Genomic DNA, 14,742 nt, shown 5'->3' with positions numbered 1-14,742 from the left:
GAAACGCATGATCCAAGCTGCTTCCAGCCTCGCCAGTGACTCGAGCTCAGAGCCATTCCCAATGATAATGTCAGGCTGGACGGATAAAAAATGAATGGATATCGCTAATAAAAGAAATAACGATTAAATAACGAGAAATCTCGTGATTGGCAACCAACGCATGGTGGCCAACAACGAGATCTATCGTTGTTGGCACCCAATGTGTTAAGGCTAACCTCTGATTCCCATAAAGGAGCTCATTGGAGGAAAGGGGAGGGATCACTGCAGGAGAAGCCTTTTTGTTAATTTTCTTCCCCCATTGAGGGCTTTTAAATTAGTTGCGACACAAGCCCACAGATAAAGCTCTGGGGAATTTATGTAAAAGGCCACTGTGTCCACTATGTTAATGGATGCCAAGGTTTCTCTAGATTGGACCATATGGCTCATCCTCTGCTGAAGGGCAGCAGTGAGATCGTTCTGCCCCGAATTGTCACGTTGATGCACTCTTGGTTTTATTGTCCACTTCCGTCAGATATATGGGGTGTCGCCGTGCACTAGGGACGGGTCATAAAAACAGAATAATCACCACTAGGCGGAGTGTTGTGTCTTAAAGTGACACCTCCATGTGAGCTTGCAGCGCCGACTGCTTGCGCTGCTGTTGTTGTTTATTAGCAGTAGCTGGCTGTGATGTAGCCGTGTGGCAAACTTCAAGAAAAGTTAATGAAAATCTGAAAGTCTAGTGTGCAATGTGTGGACCAGATTAATCCTACCATGACACGATGTCCACAAGGCTGACACGTCAATACATTTATTTTTGTGTGCAATGAGTGAGGACAATGGACAATTGTATATTAGTACACTGCATAGTATTGTATATTATATGGTAACTCAGTTACGTCTATTCTGCATCGAACATTGTACATATGTCTATACTGAACACTGTGACCTCATTTCTTTACTTCTAATTTACATGCTATACTATGTTATTTTATTTCATACTTATCTTGTCTTGCACAGTCTCTGGAGCGTAACAGTAAGACGCATTTTGTATAAAAGTATTCTGTACTTCTGTATGACAACTATTAAAGAAACTTGAAACTTGAACCTAGCTAATCAAATTAGCCTAGCTGCAGCACGATAATTAGTAGTGGTAAATACACGGGTCACAATATGTTTACAGGAAAGTGTATTTCGTGACTGTTGGGAACTAGGCTACACTGGCACACCTACTTCCAGTGAATGACGCTAAGCTAGGCTAACAGTGCGGCTGTTCCCTAAGCCTAATGCATGCACAGAGAAGATAAGGGTATCTGCTTGTCTAACTCTAGGGTAGATGGCAAATAAACAAATTTCCCAAAAAGTTGGCGTGTTCCTTTAATGTGGGGGGTTGTGGGATCTTCGATTAGTAGTCGAATTGTTCCCGGTGACTATCGAATAGAAATGTTGTGAGTTTTCCCCTAATCATTAGGCATAAAAATAAATATTGTTTGGTTCCTGTTGGTTGTCAGTTATTTAATTTATTAAATTTTTTCCCACGGTGACTATGGATAGGGAATTTCTTTATTTAATTAAAATGTTCACGACAACATGGATGCATGTACTCTGCCAGCATGTTTAATATCCATAATACTAAAGGTTTGTGGGGCGGCTATGGCTCAGGGGTAGAGCGGGGCGTCCAATGATCGAAGGGTTGGTGGTTCGAATCCCGCTCAAGCCCATGTCCATCCCATGGCCGTCGTGTCCTTGGGCAAGACACTTAACCTACTTGCCTCGTATGAATGTGTATGCATGTGAAATGAATGTTGGTGGTGGTCGGAGGGGCCGTAGGCGATGATTATTCGCCACGCTTGCGGCTTCCGTGAGTCTGCCTCAGGGCAGCTCTGGCTGCAATTGTAGCTTACCACCACCAGTATGACTGTGTATGAACGAATAATGGACTCTGTGAAGCGCTCTGAGTCAGAGAAGAGCGCTATATAAATCCAATCCATTATTATTTTTATTAAAGGTTTGACTAAGATTTTTATGAAACTTGATTGTAAAAAAAAAAAAAAAGATTTATATATATATATATTTTTTTTACTCATAAAATAAATTGGGTCGCACCTAAATCGGCAGGGTCGGTCGGCAACCGGAACCAAACCATTTTTTCTTTTAGGCCTTAGCACAAGTTCCATGGAGGTGTGCCGGATGCCACGGTGAGGAAAAAACCTTTTTTTAATTTTTTAATTTATTTATCCAGGAATTTCCCATTGAGATACAAGATCTCTTCTTCCAGGGAGTCCTGACCAACACGGCACACAACAAGTTTCAACATAAAAACAAGGGCATTAAACAAAAAACATACAAAACAAATACAGAAGGCCATTTGTGCAGTGGCAAGAAGCATAATCGGATCAGCAATAGCATCAGGTAAAACGGTTACATGTTTCATGAAGGGCTAATCGTAGCATACCTTTAAAAGCATTCACAGTAGCGGGCGGCTACGTGGCGTAGTGGGAAAGGCGCTCGCCACGAATGACGGAGACGCTGGGCTTGCCTGTTCGAGCCCAGAGCTCCACATTGCTTTCAGTTTAGCTGGCCGTCCGTACTAATACACATTGGCCGTATTAGGGGGTGGGAAACTGATGGGTGGGGATCGGGCGTTGTGGACAGCGACTCCTACAGGTCGGTTGGTGCGCCTGCGCAGTAGAATCAGGAAGTGTCGGGGGCAGCGTGAGCCTCCCACGCGTTACTCCTCGCCACTGAGAGATCGAGCTGCGCAGGTGAAAAGATGCGACTGCTGTTACCTCAAGTACCGGAGGGGACTTGTGCTATGTATGACTTAGTCCACATTGCAGCCGGCTTGTGGGAGGCAAGAAACAGCGTTCGTGACAGGGGAGGGTTGAATTGGATGATACGAAATTGGGATGCGAGAAAATATAGAAAATGGGAGAAAAAGTGGAGAAAAAAAAAAAGCATTCACAGTAGGAAGTGCCTATAGACAAAGTTTCACTTGCAGCGTATTCCATAAACAGGGAGCATAGTGGCAGAATGCAGCTTTACCAAGCTCTGACTGCATCAAAGGAACATTTAAAAGCATCCCATTTGCTGCTCTGAGCCTCTGGTATTAAAAAAGCAAGTATAAAAGGACAGAAGTCTGGAGATATATAAGGGCAGCTTACCTAGCAATGACTTCAGGATAAAAATCAACATGTGTGATTGTCTTCATTGATTGATTGATTGAATTGATTGAAAACTTTATTAACAGATTGCAGAATGGGTACAGTACAGCTCAATACACACAATTGTTAAGGGGATGCAGACCAGGGCCCTATTCCCTGTACCTGGTTCAACTAAGTCGATCAAAAGTCCCATTATCCAGATTCAATTAACGGGATGTTTGAATCCGGGTTTTCCCTGTTCCTCGAACGCTGATTCAGTCTCGTTAATTCGAACCAGACTTGATACTCAGGATTAGGGCTGACCTTCAAAGCTTTTTTTCGCAATCGAAGCTTCGGGGCTGAGCTTCGATTTTAATTCGAAGCTTCGGAAAAGAAATTATAATAATAATAATAAAATATTTTTAAATTCTTTTCTTTTTTTTCTTATGTTGTGGGACTTGTACAGCACTTTGGTAAACTTTGTTGTTTTTAAATTATTTCTTTTTTGCATCTTGACCGGAAGAAACTGTGTCAAATGACCATAGTATTGTATCCATAGCTATAACATAATTGGTTAGACTAGAAGTCTTTATTTGTCATGCAGTTTTAATGTGTACGCGAGATGGGCGACCCACAGGAACACACACACACATGCACTGAGTCGCCGATGAAATGTCCCTCTGCACTTTTCCCATCCCGTTGTCCTTCCCCCCCATGGGCAGCCGGGAGCAGATAGGGCGTCAACGTGAGCCGCACCCCGGGGACCAATCCAAGTGCTCCTGTCCGTCTTCGTCAAGGACGCCACAGCGTTAGCGATCTGTTGTGCATGTTTTTCCATTGGGTTTATCTTATCGGGGGGGGGAAACCCTTGCGAGCACGGGGAGAACATGCAAACTCCACACAAAGGCCTGGGAGATACCCCACCTGAGTACCTGGCATCATGGAAACCTGGTCCCCAAGCGGGAATCGAACCCTGGACCTTCTTGCGACAGTGTTAACCACTACACCACCATGCCGCCTATAAATATAGAATATAGCTATAGCTCTACAAACAAGGTGACTGACTCCATTAGTCTAATGCGTGAAAATGTGAACGGCAGCGCATAGCCGTCGCCCGAAAACAGCGCGGGCCGCGGCACTGAAAGTGTTAAGTGTGGGGTCGCCAAAAAAATAAAAGGTATAAAAATGTTTGAGAACCCCTGCTATAGACCACTGCACTTCTGCGTTAAATTGAGCTCATGGAGGAGAGCAGGGGGAGAACATTAATGAATGTTGATGAGAGCTTTGACTTAAGTGGTTGTAGCTACGGCTGTGGGGGTGCTGGAGACATGATCCAATATACTTTTTTATACGCCTTTATACGGGGGGACCAACCCAAAGGCGAGCAGCATTTTCTCGGCCGAGCTATAGTCACTTTTTCGCACCTACTCCCCAACCAACGCATGCACAGATTGCCCAGGGAGTGTGTGTGGACAATCCAGAGAGACTCCCTGGGCAATCTGCGCATGCAGAGTTTGGGGAGTAGGTGCGGAAAAGTTTATATAGCTTGGCAGAGAAAGTGCCGATCGACTTGGGATTGGTCTCCGTGTTCAGGAGACTCGGGCGTATAAAAAGGTATATTGGATCATGTCTCCAGCACCCCCACAGCCTTAGCTACAACCACTTACGCCAAGGCTCTCTTCAACATTCATTCATTTTCTCCCCTGCGCTCCTCCATGAGCTCAGAAACGTCTCATAAAGAACGTGTGTTCTTTGCATGGGTCTGCTCGGAGTTCTTTTTTTAGTCATCATGATAATTTGGTGTTGCTTAGTTACAAAGATTTGCATAACTGTGTAATCAATACACATCGGATGCAAGCTGTGGAATGACCCACGCAGTATTTTAGGGCTGCATAGTCGATTAATCGGTTGGTTTGGTATTAGTTGATTTAATCCTTTTTTCCACGCTGAATGAGTTATTTCCTGAAAAGATATGAGCACAACTCTGTTAAGCACTAGATTTTAAATGATAAGCACATTTCTGGTCAGCACTAGATTTTATATGATAAGCACATCTCTGGTAAACACTAGATTATTGCACATTGGAATAAAAATGTTTGCACATTTGCCTATTAAATCAACTAAGCAATTCGTGAATTCGTTGACACACATCCCTATGACATGTTGCCATTGTTAAATGACCTGTGCAACAGTTAAGCTGTTGTTAAGGTAACCGTTTGCACACTGTGTGTCTTCCTGCAGGTGCCCACATTCTGCTGCAGTGGAGAGAGCACCATGATGAGACAGTAGCCCCCGCCGGAGCATGGCCGCGTCCCGTTCCTCGCGCGTCACACGCTCATCAGTGGGGATCAATGGATTGGACGAGAAGTTTTGTGGTCGAACCCTCAGGAACCGCAGCATCGCCCCGCCGGAGGAAACCGGGGCGTCTCCGCTTCCCAGGGCGCGCTCGCCCAAGAAGAAGCAGGACGCGAAGGATGCAAAGCAGGACGCCGAGCAGCAGGCCTCGGCGCAGGGGAAGCAGGACGCCCAGCAGCAGGCCTCGGCGCAGGGGAAGGTAGCCGACTGTAAGGTGTCCCCGGCGGAGGGGGAGCAATGGGCCTGCCCCAGGAAGCGGGGCGTGTCCTGCTCGGAAAAAGACAGTGGCGCGGAGAAGTCGGAGAACTGCGGCGAGCATGGGAAAGGGACGCGGGAGGCCTCTCCGCCGGTCAAGAGGGCCAAGCGCTGCTCCCGCTCCGGGGAGTCCCAGGGACCCGAGGAGGACCCTCCGCTCCCGAAGCCGGACAGCCCCTTCTCGGTCCCGGAGCCTGGCGAGGACGAGGATGGCAACGAGGATTTGCCCGGCCAGAACTCTGCCCACACGACCCCCGCCTCACCTCTCCCCGGGAAAGAGGAAGGTGAGACGGAGGAAGGCAAGGCGGAGGACGGCAAGGCGGAGGACGGCAAGACGGAGGGGGATGGCCGCCTGGAGAGCGACGGGCCAGCGGAGGCCCAAAACACTCACAAGGCCTCTAATGGATTTGGAAAGACTAAAGCGGAGGATATGCGACCGAGCACGCCCACTGGAGAGCTTTGTGCAAACCCCACTTCTGCCCCTGATAGCCCGTCGCTGCTTAACGGCAGCCAGGCAGGGGCGCCCTCCTTCCCTGACCCCATTGTGCCTTGTAGAAACTCTGTCCCTGAGCAGACGGAGGTCAGTGGCTCAAGGGAACCGCCGGCCTCACCCGCAGCCACGTTGGAGGCTGTTCCCGAGGATCCTGGCCCTGGGTTGATAATGGCCAAGGAGCAGGTGGTGGTGGTGGAGGAGATGGAGGTGGAGATGGAGGTGGAGGTGGACGTGGTGGGCGAGTCCCTGTGTCTGGCCCACGAGGAGCAGGTGACGGAGGAGGGCAGCGCTAACGGCCGGCCACTCACGCCACTGCAGGACGCAGCTACTTCCACCACCACCACCACCACCACCATCACCACTACTAACGACATAAACAATAGTCCAATCAACCACAACATCAACTCAGGAGAAACTACACCCCCACTAGCACTGACCTCTTCCCCCACAGAGCCAGGATGCAACCCCCCAGTATCTGGCACGCCCCCGTCTTTCACAGAGCCCCACGAACACAGATACACCCTGCGGACTTCACCCAGGAGGGCCGCCAGCGGTGGCAAGGCCTCCTCCCCCAAGCCCTGCTCCCCTCCCAGAGACAACGGGCCCCTGAGGGAGGAGGGGGAGGTCGTGGGGGAGGTCACGGCGGTGTTGGAGGAGGCCTGCCACATGCTGGAAGAGCCCGCCCCTTCGGAGCGCGTGGGCCCCTCTGGCGAGGAGCAGGTCTCTGTGGAAGCGGGGGACGGGGCGGGTGTCGCAGACGGCGGGTCTGCGGAGGCCAAAGAGGCTGGGAGCAGCAAGGGGCCAGCGAGCAGCCAGGCCATGGAGGAGGAGGAAGAAGAGGAGGAGGAACCAGACGTGTATTACTTTGAGTCGGACCACCTGGCTCTAAAATACAACAAAGAGTAGGTGCAGCCCCTCCTGGGGTTCTCTGATCTCCCTTCTGTTGATGAGATCCCTTTGACACTGATAGATTTTTTTTTTTAACAAATGTTTTTTTATTTTCCTTTTTTTTTTTTTTTTTTTTTTATACATGAAACAAGACAAACAATACAGTAACAGTAATAATCAACGATAAATCACAGGACTAACAGAAATCATAATAACAATAATGACAGTCTAGTAATTAAATCAGAATGAAAGTAGACTAAATGACATAAAAATAATAAATACAATACATGGGCTCTTGCTCGCTCTCCCCCCCCCCCCCCCCCACAGGACCCCTACTTGGGCTATACATCCACTACTTCATTCTACATCAGAGAATTCCAAATTTATATGCATTCCTTTATCTTATCCACCAAAGCTACCCAGACTGCTATGCTGGCTTCATTAACACCTAAAATTCGTGCAGTAGATATCTCTAGATAAATCACATCGAGATAGGTGAGAATCCATACCTTCCGGCACATTTTATCTGGTTGAATCCAGCGTGACGCTATCAACTTTTTGGCAGACGTAAGACCCGCCAAAATGAGTCTCTTTACATGTACAGAGGTCGATAACTGAGAAACATCATTCAACAACAGTACAGAAGGCAATGTCTGTATGGTCAGATAACATTTTTGATAATTGAGTGGTGATATTTTAAGTCTTAACAGGAGGTCATTCCCATTACATATGCATATATGTACCAATAGTATCGTTTGAACACAAGGAGCATCGAGAGTCAGGTCTGAGACCCATTAGGTACAATCGTCTAGGGCAGTGGTTCCCAAAGTCGGGGTCGCGACCCAAAGGTGGGCCGCGAGCAGCCACGGGAGGGCCGCGAGATGATTTAAAAAAAATAAAAATAAAAAAATCAATTTTTTTTTCTTCTTTTTCATGCCACTGAACTTAGAAGCAGGCCAGGACAGTGTTTCTAGTTGTATTCTAAAATTCTATTCTATTGTATTTAGGGATGCCCCCCGGACCCCGGTTTTGAACGGGAACCGGTACTATATTAGAAAATACCGGAGTATTTATAAGCTCCGACGTCCTCGGTACTGCTATCGATACTCTAGAGAAATTATTATTATTATTATTATTTAAAAGTTGCGAACGATCCTCTCTCTGTCTCTGCACGAGAAGCGAGCCGCAGCAAGCCATTACACACACTTGTCGCGAGCCACTCACACATACACGGGTAGGGACTGGAGGTGCCTGTCCGTGGCTAGCTACGTTAGCTACGGAGCTAGTAGTCAGTTTCAGTGTTGCTGGATGGTACACTCTAACGTTAACGTTATGCCGAGTTCATACTACACTACACTTATGAACTCGACATAGTGATAACGTTAATCCGTTTCCATGAAGTGTTTAATTAGCAGCAATCTGTTCTGTTGTTGAAAATGTAACGTTAAGGTAGGTATCCGATGCACTTCCGGCGTGGACAGGAAAACGTCGTGAAATCGTTGTAGTCATTTTGTAGTCTTATTAACTAAAAGATTTTAACAAAATAAAAAGCAGCAGCACTATTGCATAACTGAGTCATGTTTGCTATGTATTTCTTTCTTTAGGGGAGTAGGACATTTGTTTCACAGTTTTAGCATGATGTTTTATAGATGGCCAGGTTAAACACAGGTTTTTGTTTTTTAAGAGGGGGCCGGGGGTTTGATTTGATTGAAGTTTATTTCAAATATGCAACACAACAAACAAATATCAAGTACAGATATAGCCTTAAGCCGTTCAAATAATAATTTATAATTTTTTTTAAAATTTAAATATATTTAAATAATAATCTAAAAGAACCGATAAGAGTATCGATAAAGTACCGAACCGTTAAGCAGTATCGATAAGAGTAGTAGTATCGATAAAATCCTAACGATACCCATCCCTAATTGTATTTAGGGATGCACCGAATGGGAAATTCTTGGCCGAAACCGATACCGAAAATAGGAAACAGTTGGCCGAAAACCGAATGCCGAAAGGCCGAAAATGATTAATATAAATATATATATATATATATATATTTTTTTAGCTACCTGATTATGGCAAAAGACATGATTAGGCCTAACAAAATTAATTGTTGGTTTCAGGTTGGTTGTCAGTTTGGCCATGGGTAGGTAGGGAATTTATTTTATTTTATTTTTTTATTTTATTCTTTCCCACGGCGACTATGGATAGGGAATTTCTTTATTTAATTAAAATGTTCACAACAACATGGATGCATGTACTCTGCCAGCATGTTTAATATCCATAATACTAAATGTTTGACTAAGATTTCTATGAAACTTTATTCTAAATTTTTTTTTGTTTTTTTTTTTTTTTTAATGATTTTTTTTTTAAAAAACTCATAAAATATATTGGGTCGCACCTAAATCGGCAGGGTCGGTCGGCAACCTGAAACCAACTATTAATTTTGTTAGGCCTTATGGCTAAACTTAACTTAAATAATATCAATAATCACTATTATGGGCCCATAAAACATTTATTCAGCACTTTTGAATGCATACATTAATTCCAGACTGACTGCTGAAAGATTGTACAATTTAAACATTTTCTCTTTGCATACAACAAAATGTGCATTAAAGTCAAGTGCATTTTCTTTTCTCTGTAGGATAATTACAACAAAGTGCATTCAGAACAAAGCCAAGGTGCTTTAAAACTGCATAACGATTGCATAAAGACACACACACAGGACTGTTGCATTTACTACATCTCCCATGACTCTTAGCGGGGGATGACGTAGCTTACGAGAGACTACAACGATTGATGACGACTTCCTGTCCTCGCATTTCCATTTGCGGTTTAACGATACATTTTCAACAACAGATTGCTGCTAATTAAACACTTCATTTAAACGGAGTAACGTTAACGTTACTCAGTGTCCACTGTTGCTGCCACCGGTGCGTCGCAGATGGATGGTACACCGTTAGCTCCATAGCTAATCCGCTCCTAGACTACTGATAGCAGTACCGTTAACGTCGGAGCTGATCAATACTCCGGTTTTTTCTAATTTAGTTTAGAACCGGGTTTCGGGGGCATCCCTACTCCCAAGAGGAGTTAGTTATCACAGGCTGTAGAATGCAGGAAGAGCTGCCAAGCTGCTTACGTTACATGTTGCGCATGCTACCGGTATGTCTGTAGTAGTCGCGTTTTGATGACGTCATCACAACAACACGTTATTTGACTTTCGGTCATATATTTTCGGTGCTAAAACCCTTTCGGCCGAAAGAGCCGTTTGAACAATTTTCGGCCGATAATTTTCGGTAGCCGAAAATTTGGGCAACTTTACACAATTCCTGTGAGTATGGAACACATCTGTAAAGATTTAAAAAAAATTCATTATTTTATATTTTTAATCAAGTACTCTAAAGCAGCATTTTTCCATTTCAAGATTTCAAGCTGTTTTGGGCTGGGCTGGGCTCCGCCCATAAGCGCTTTGAGTGACAGTCACCCACAGTCTGCACTAGCAGACAGAGAGACATATAGAGAGATTGAGTGGGATACTAATTAATTTAGCCACAGGCTAATTTAATCCCACGGGACAATGCATTGGTAACTTGTTTCAAATGATAATATATACCCCTGTGAATATTATTGCACGGATTGGAATACGGGCGCGCGCAATGATATTTTGACAGTGATATGCGAGTGGAGAAGCTCCATCCCCACGCGCACACATTTACACACACTCCCGCGCGCGCGGTCGGGAGGTTGTGTGTAAATGCTTGTGGAAGTAATTCCACTCGCTCTGTTGTTGAGCAAATTTTTTTTTATCCACTTTTTCTCCCCATTTTCTATTTTTCTCCCATCCCAATTTCCAATTCTACCCTCCCCTGTCTTGAACGTTGCTAGACTATGCCTCCCACTGGTCGGCTGTAGTGAGGATAGAAGCCTTGCATCACGTGTCCTCTCCGATACACGAGGAGGCAGCCTGTCGCATCTTTTCACCGCAACAGCTCGAACTCTGTGGCGAGGAGTAACGTGTGGGAGGCTCACGCTGCCCCCGTCACTTCCTGTTTCCGCCGTACCGGCGTCACCCAACCGACCTGTAGGAGTCGCTGTCCACAACGTCTAATCCCCACCCACCGGCTTTCCCACCCTCTAACACTGCCAATTGTGTTAGTATGACGGCCGGCCATGCCGGTAGCAACGCAGAGAGCTGGGCTCGATACCAGCATCTCCTGCGTTAGTGGCGAGCGCCTTGCCCACTGCGCCACTCAGCCGCCTGTTGAGTGAATTGTTGATTGTGGGCGGTGACTACAACCAGTGCCTTACTCACGTCAGCAAAACAGTCAAATCAGAATGGCTTAGTTGAGTCAGGGAGGATCTCGTGAACTCGAGACTAGACTGATGAGCCAAAATGAGAATTAGAGACACAGACCCCATTGATATAAACCCCCATTGCTAGGAAACGATGCTAAACACTGGAAAAGGCCATTTATAAGACACCGGACCTTTAAGTCTGCTATAAGCTATTCTCCCTCTTGTGTGTGTGTATACATTTACTATATGCTACTCTTTTTGACATGGATTAGGCTAATTAGCTTTAACAATGCTTATTCCTGAGCTTATTTATTCAAAAGGAAGATATTGATTTAAATATGTATATAGCCTATATATAAAAATATATATTTTAATAGTATCTCCTGTGCTGGCACAAGCACTACCATAGCATGGAGTGGAGAGATAACACACAATACAAATACATATAATAATTCATGGAAATATACTAAAAAGCCATTTATAATTTTTGGCCAGTAAAAAAATCTCTGGCTGGTCGTTTTACATTTTTTTTTATCTAAAGCTAAAAAGGATGAGGATACTCGTTAAACATTTAGAAATACCGGTATTCAATTGCAAATAGAATCAATTGTTGTTGGACTAAACGATAAAATAATCAACAGATTAATCGATAACAAAATATAATGTAAATATAATGTTTATAGAAGGCTGTCAATACAAGTCTTTAATTGTCATGCAGATTACCACACACGCATGCTAGATGAAATGTGTCTCTGCACTTTTCCCACCCCGTCGTTTGTGTGAATTAGCTGCCAGATTTAGAATTTACAATAACGCTATGAAAAATCACATTAACAGATTTAAATTGGTGTGCTGGTGGTTTCCATTCACCTTGACGATACGTGGGCTGTCAGGAGAGTGTGTCTTTTTAATGACACGTTGTCAGACGGTAGCAGCAGGTGTGTATCACAGACAGGCAGGCTGTGCTCGCCGTGGCTGGTCAGCTGATCCATCCTGCAGAGCAACAGGAGGCGGACGAGGCCCTTGTGGCTCCCCCAGCCATTCTTAATCCAGGCTCCTTTGTCATGCATCTATTGACCAAACGAGGATCATCCTGATTATTGGAAAGAGTTTAGAATGGGATTCAATCGAGGACAGAACTGCTATCGTATTGCCCGGTAATCTGATAGATCTTTAGCTCGGGATGAGGTGCGGTTGTGTTGAATATGAAGAGTTCTCGAGGCTCGATTTACTTGCAGGGAGGAATCTTTGTTTTATGAAAGCGTGACTGTGCAATCTGGGCATTTTAGCTCGCTGCACATGGTGAGTAGGAACGGGCTTGATTGATGACGTGTGTCTAGATAAAGTCTGGGTTCACGTCTGTCTCTGGCCTTTATGTATCATGACAAAGTTCGACCTGGCTCTTATTTCTGCAAACATCAATCCGTTATGATTAGGCTTTTTCCACATGATGGAACCTTCGCTGGGTTTGTCAGTGGGACTTTGGGCCCACTCCAGATGGCACGTTATGCCAAGGACCGTCTAATGTACAAATCATCTACTCCTCCTCTGGGGGGAAATTCAGCCAGCTTAAAAAAGAAACTGTCAGGTGAAACCGTCTGAGACGGACGGGATTGTCCGATGCTCGTGTGGGAATATTTTCCGAAAACCGCCGGCAGCTGCTGGATGAATCGTGTCCTCCTGCGCATTGATTTCCATTCATGTCCCTCTTAGGGAAGATTGATCCGCACGCACACCGTGCTCCGCTGAGCACCTGTATTAGTTTATGCCTTGTAGAAACGCTAGAAACCTCTCTGTTGGCTGGTCCACAGAGGCTTCACTGTAATGACCCAGTACCACACCTAGTCATTCAGAGCTCCGTTTGCAGTTCCTCTTTTGCCCCCAGAGGAAAGTGCGTAAAAAGGGCATATTCCTCCAGCGCTGAAGTCTACTTGTGCACTACGATCAGGGAACAAAATAAGTACCTGCCAACCGCCAATGGCGGGCAGATTTAAGATTTGGCGAGTAAAAATGAGAGGTCTGCCCGCCACCTGGCGTGTAGTTCATATCGATACTCTTATTTAGAAAATCCTGTGCAGGTCTCATTTCCACCCCAAGCGCAGCTCCAGTCATAATATCTATGGCTCCGGCAGCTAGCAACGTTATGATACTCTTATTTTGAAAAAACCCGTGGCAACTGCGCGAGTCATATCCGCCCAGTCCGTGCTGTCTGCTCGCATTAAAGCCGAGCAGCACTACACAGCAGTGCGCCTACACGACCCGAAATAAGTCTGTGGTTTTTTTTTTCTCACAACGGGTCAAATGCATCTAACATGCTTTGCACCGTCGCCATTCCTTTATGCCCACATTGCCCGAAATGAACGTTATGTTAGCGTACGCTAACAAGCTAATCCTGATCAGAGGCAGGGTTAGAATTTTCGAACATTTGGCCTTAACCTCTTGAGCCCGGAGCCCTATTTTCTGAAAATCTGCCTAAAATACATACCTAAGTAAATGGAATATTTCTCCACTTCTACAAGGTCCATTGGCATGTTCTTGGTATCTAGGGACATCTATGGACTTCAGTGAATGTATTCCCAGTGTCAGAAATATTGTGTCTATTACTAGGCTTGCTTAAATTGTGATGAAACAAAGGAGAATATGAATTATGATATTATTATAGAATAGCAGGGTTATAAATGACCTTATTATAGCCAATTCGCACATTTATGGATTGTGCCAAAGCCTATCTTTCAAATGCCCAAGTTCAATTTGGATTTAGTATCACCAGGCGTGCATAAGAACAGATAATGAAATCTACTGTATGTACAGTAGGTTTATTATTCTGGCCAGAGTGCCGCCATTTTTAAACTAATTTCAAATCTGATTGTTGCTACATGCTAAAAATAGGGAAGAGAAACTAACTGCGCTCCAATATATGTCAGTAACGTTAAGTTTTGTGGTTTATTATCCCGAGTAATAAGAGATATAAAATAAAATGCCAAAAATTCCAACGCTCATTAGAAGCTCTCGATGTCCTCTTCAAAATGGCGTCAAAAAACCAATTCCCATCGGTACATTTTTCAAAATGGCTGACTTTCGCGATCAAAACAGCACAAAAACTAATACTAAAATTTCACTAATAACACTTTAACCTATTGGTAATAGGCTTGGGCGGTATGACGGTATTACGGTATACCGGGGTATTTAGAAATACCGACGGTATTGAAAATCAATACCGTCAAAATCACAGTTGGTTTTAAGTTTCTATTTCCACTGAAACAGAGTTTATACAGGGACGGCATTGGGTTTCGGTTTCCATTAGTGAAACGGAGTTAACTTTCGAGTTGGTTGAAG

At 44.8% G+C, this 14,742-nt stretch overlaps 1 protein-coding gene across 1 annotated transcript in view; it reads left to right on the top strand.

Moving 5' to 3' along the window:
• The window catches only part of zzz3 (zinc finger, ZZ-type containing 3), an 85,222-nt gene that overhangs the window by 9,570 nt on the left and 60,910 nt on the right, over positions 1–14,742 (top strand). Inside the window, exon 2 of the mRNA XM_084326872.1 lies at positions 5,361–7,124. Coding sequence (XP_084182998.1) covers positions 5,422–7,124 — 1,703 coding nt within the window. The 5' untranslated portion in view covers positions 5,361–5,421. The remainder of the gene's footprint in view (positions 1–5,360; positions 7,125–14,742) is intronic.

This window comes from Notolepis coatsorum, assembly GCF_963971535.1.
Source record: "Notolepis coatsorum genome assembly, chromosome: 13".
Classification (NCBI taxonomy): Eukaryota; Metazoa; Chordata; class Actinopteri; order Aulopiformes; family Paralepididae; genus Notolepis; species Notolepis coatsorum.
This window is presented reverse-complemented; position numbering and strand designations above follow the sequence as displayed.